Source organism: Galeopterus variegatus, unplaced genomic scaffold (assembly GCF_000696425.1).
Source record: "Galeopterus variegatus unplaced genomic scaffold, G_variegatus-3.0.2 Scaffold6795, whole genome shotgun sequence".
Classification (NCBI taxonomy): Eukaryota; Metazoa; Chordata; class Mammalia; order Dermoptera; family Cynocephalidae; genus Galeopterus; species Galeopterus variegatus.
Window position 1 is genome coordinate 56,100 of NW_007732906.1, and position 4,288 is coordinate 60,387.

Consider the following 4,288-nt stretch of genomic DNA (forward strand, 5'->3'; position numbering starts at 1 on the left):
TTGGTTTTTTGGTGGTGGTATGTTACCTTGTTTTTTCATGTTTCTTGTTTCCCTGCATTGACATCTGCGTATCTGGTGGGACAGTCAGCTTTTTGAGTTTTGTGGGGTGGCTGGCATAGGAAAAGAATTTCACCTGCACATGCATCCTAGAATGTCAGTTGGGTAGATTGCAATGGCTTTGCTCCATATAGACACAGTAGTGTAGACTCTGCATAGTTTCTTTGGCTGTAATCCACTTTTGCTGTCTGCGAGAGACTCAGAGAGCTATGCTTTGGGGATTTTTCATGCAGTGACACAGCTTTGCAGGGGAGGTACTGCTGGCTTAGTTCACAGGCTGGTGGTGTGCACAAGCAACCTGTGGGTCAGTCGTCTCAGAAGCTGGCTGACTGGGGTTGTGGTTGGTGGATTGATTCTCAGGCTGGGGGTGTAGGCATATGGCATGTCCAGGTCTCTAGGACTGGTTTGCCAGTGGCAGGTTCACTGTTCTGCTTCTCTGACTAAGGGTGGGCCCACCAGGGGCATATTAGCCAAGCTGTTTGTCACTCAGATGTGTGTGCCTGTGATGGCTCAAAGACTCAGTGGCAGGTCTTCCAGGAGCATGACAGTTCAGCTGTTTCTCTGAGCGAAGGGTATGGATACATTTTGGCTCAACTAGCTGAGTGTAGGTCTGCTGATGGCCCTTCTACTGTGCCACTTCTTGGGGCCTGATGCAAGGTCATGCTTTCCTCTGCAGTTCAGGAGCTGGGCTTTCAAGGGCCGAGCTGCTGAACTCCTTCTCAGCAAGTGGGTGAGGCTACTAGTCAGGGCTGCAGTGAGGGGGCCTATCTAGCTGCTTGTTGGGTGGTGGGTGGAGCTGCTAGGCAGGCCTGCAGTGAAGTGACCTATCCAGCTTTATCTGGGTGGTAGGCAAGACCACTAGGGAAGCCTGCAGTAAAGTGGCCTGTCCAGCTGCTTCTGGGCAGTGGGCAGGGCTGTTAGGTAGTCCTCCAGTGAAGGGGCCAGAGCAGCTGTTACTGGGACTGTTGGAAAAGCCACAAGGAGGGACTATTCAGAATAAAACCACCTGGCTACTTCTCTGGGAGGGGCAGATGTACTTTATTTCCATCATCCCACGGGCATATTCATTAGGGTAGAGACCTGTGAAGTGTTTTTCTAGGTGGGGGCTCAGGTGCACCCAGCTCAGTCATCTGGCAGGGCTGGAGGGTAAGGGGAGGAAGGGAGTGTGGTCCACATGAGGAGGGTCTGCCTATCTGGCTGGGGAGGTGGGTGCATTAGTCCAGTTGGTCTAGGGATGGCTTTCCAGACTGCAGAACTAGAGTTACAGACACTGTGAGCCCAGGCTTCAAGCTGCCAGGATCAGAGAGTTATAGCCTGTCCTGTTAGAGAGCTGGGTGGAGGCTACTGTCCCCAGGGCAGGGTGCACTCCTGCAGTGGTTCTGATTTCAAGATGGTGCTGTCCTACATAGGCTTGGGTCACAAGGGTGGGTGGTGAGGAGTGCACAGTTTGTGCTAGTGTTCTAAAGTGAAGCAGTCTGTGTATTTTAGGCCACTCCTCACACTTTTCTCCCAGCTTGTTCTGCCAAATGATCTGCAGGCCTTTATGGTGAGGATGAAGGTTCATGTGAGTCCTCTGCCTACCTTTTCACCACAGGGGAACCTTTTTCCTGTGCCAGTCCTGGTGTCAGAGATATGGCGGCTGAGGCTGTGTGCCTTTCTTTTCTCTCTAAACCACCATCCTGGGCTTTCGTGCTCCACAGGAATCTCACCAATCTCCAGCTGCACTCCTATGCTCTTCCACTGATGCTCCTGTCAATATTTAGCTGTCAATTGTTCTGGTCCTTTCCTATGGGAACAATGCACCTTGGGTACCTCTAGACTGCCATCTTGCCCCACCTCCTATTTCGTATTCACATAGTTTATCTATTAATTCTATTAAAACTTTTCATTTCAGTGATTGTTTTAAGTGACTGCAGAAATGGTCCTCTTACCTATAGTGAGCAGAATATTTAAATGCATGTATTGCTTCTGTATCTTGATATCATTCATTTATGGTTAAAATTAGTAATGTTTTGCTAACATAAAATGCAACACACACACACACAAAATGAAAGTAAATACCAGTAAATGAGTTCTATTTATTAATATCTTCAGTTTTGATTTTTAAATATTTATTTAACTTTTATCAGTAAAAGCTACTTGTTTTAATAAACCATATTATGGTTATTTATTTCAATTCAACATAAAATCTCCTACCAGTAGATAACATTGCAGAACTAATTAAATGCTTGTTTTTGTTTGTTTGATTTTTATTTGCAGCTTTTTTTCACTTTTGACTTAATAAAGTATGATTTTCAGAAAGATGGACCTGTTAGAAATGAACAAAACTGGTGTAGTCATGTGAAAAAAGGTAAGACTTGTATTTGAAGATATCTCCTGAAGCAAAATTTCTGAACTTCTGTATAGTATTACTGAATTTATAAAAGAAAGAATGACCAGTTTCAATGTATCATTTGACTTAATTTTAATGAGGTTTAGTTATTAGATATTAAAAGATCNCTATTCTGGAATTCTCATTTTGAGCTACTCAGTATTTTTTCCATTAAAGCATTGTGCCTTCATAATGTAAATTATACCTAGACAGGAAAGATTAGGAATACACTATAACCTATTTAAGCGTTTGCAATGATTAATTTGTCAGAGAAGAAAATATCACCTGTGTCCTGAAGAAGAAATTCAAAGACATAAATTTTAAGAGAGATACAAGAGTCTTGAAACTTCTGAAATACTGACAGCATATACAATGGAGGTGAGGCTTAGGAGTCAGATGGACCTGGTTATAAAAAACTCCAACTGCTACATTTGACAGCTGTATGACATTTTGCAGTTATTTTTTCTGCCTAGTTTCTTTACCTGTAAAGTGAAGATAGATATTATCAGGGCCTTTCTTACAGGTTTGTAATGAGGATTAGATGGGAAATATACCCTCAGAATAGTGACTGGTATCCAGAAAGTGCTCAATAGGTATAACAATGATAATGACTATTATGATGTTGATGATATGATGGCACTGGTGATGACAATGACAATGAGGATGATGATAAGGGCCTCTGCTGGAGCAAAGCAGGTGTGTTTGGCCAGTGGTCTGTGTGCTCTTGGAAGCCAGGATGCCCAGAAGGAATGGGAGAAATGGGAGTTGAATAAAGAGTGTTAAAATGACAGAAATTGCTTTACACTCTGCTGGAATCCAACCTCATCTACCTAGACATGCAGATATTGCATCTCTTTACAGCAGGCAAAGCAAGTAAACAATGNTAGATGTAGTAGAAAGTCAGGCCAACTTGAATTTAAATCTAGGCTCTGACACTTAGAAACTATGTAACTTCTGACAGGTTAGTCAACCTGTCTGAGCCCGCTTTTTTTTTCACAGGTAAGTAGAGGTGACAATGGTTTTTTTAGGTTATTGTTGACAATAAAATGAGATGTATATAAGCCCCTCTGGAGGGCTGGTTACCTTCCTCCCCTTCCTTCTCCTTCTCATTCCCCTCCTCTACCAAGGTAGACTTTCTTGAAATTATAGATTAGAAATTTTTATAAAAGCAAGTGCCCGATTAACCCTGCTGTTGCATATAATCAAAGTGGAAAATAAAATGTAGAGATGCACACTTAGAATTGTTTAGAGATGCAGGACAAAATCAGGACAAAATTACTTTTTATTGCCTCAAAATGTGTTTAAACTATATTTCAGAAATGACTTCCTAAATCTGTACTTCAAATGTGGAGATAAAGATTGCAAACCTGTTTTTATCTTCTGGTAGCTGAAAGATTATAAAACACAAGGTTTATCTGTTAAATCCCAAGTCTGAATTTCAAGCCTGAGGGCATTTATCAAATATTTTTTCTTTACTTCAACTCTATAGACACTGTCCAAGAAAAAAAGAAATTTCTGAAGAGATTGCAAAGAATGTAAACACATTTTTCTAGTGTGCTTTATTTATTACAATTCTGATAATATCTGATATTGGAGCTTGAATCCCAGAACTGTGCTTATGCAACCTCAGAGTTTCTTAAAAAGCTGGTGGACCCCAAATGTCTGCTTTGCTATTCTGGAATTCTCATTTTGAGCTACTCAGTATTTTTTCCATTAAAGCATTGTGCCTTCATAATGTAAATTATACCTAGACAGGAAAGATTAGGAATACACTATAACCTATTTAAGCATTTGCAATGATTTGTCAGAGAAGAAAATATCACCTGTGTCCTGAAGAAGAAATTCAAAGACATAAATTTT

The 4,288-nt window shown here is 41.4% G+C and overlaps 1 protein-coding gene across 1 annotated transcript in view; it reads left to right on the forward strand.

The window, feature by feature from the left end:
* SLC27A6 (solute carrier family 27 (fatty acid transporter), member 6) overlaps positions 1-4,288 on the forward strand; it is a gene marked incomplete at its 5' end in the record, with an annotated part of 62,338 nt that overhangs the window by 48,186 nt on the left and 9,864 nt on the right. The window contains one exon of the mRNA XM_008591266.1: positions 2,317-2,407. Coding sequence (XP_008589488.1) covers positions 2,317-2,407 — 91 coding nt within the window. The remainder of the gene's footprint in view (positions 1-2,316; positions 2,408-4,288) is intronic.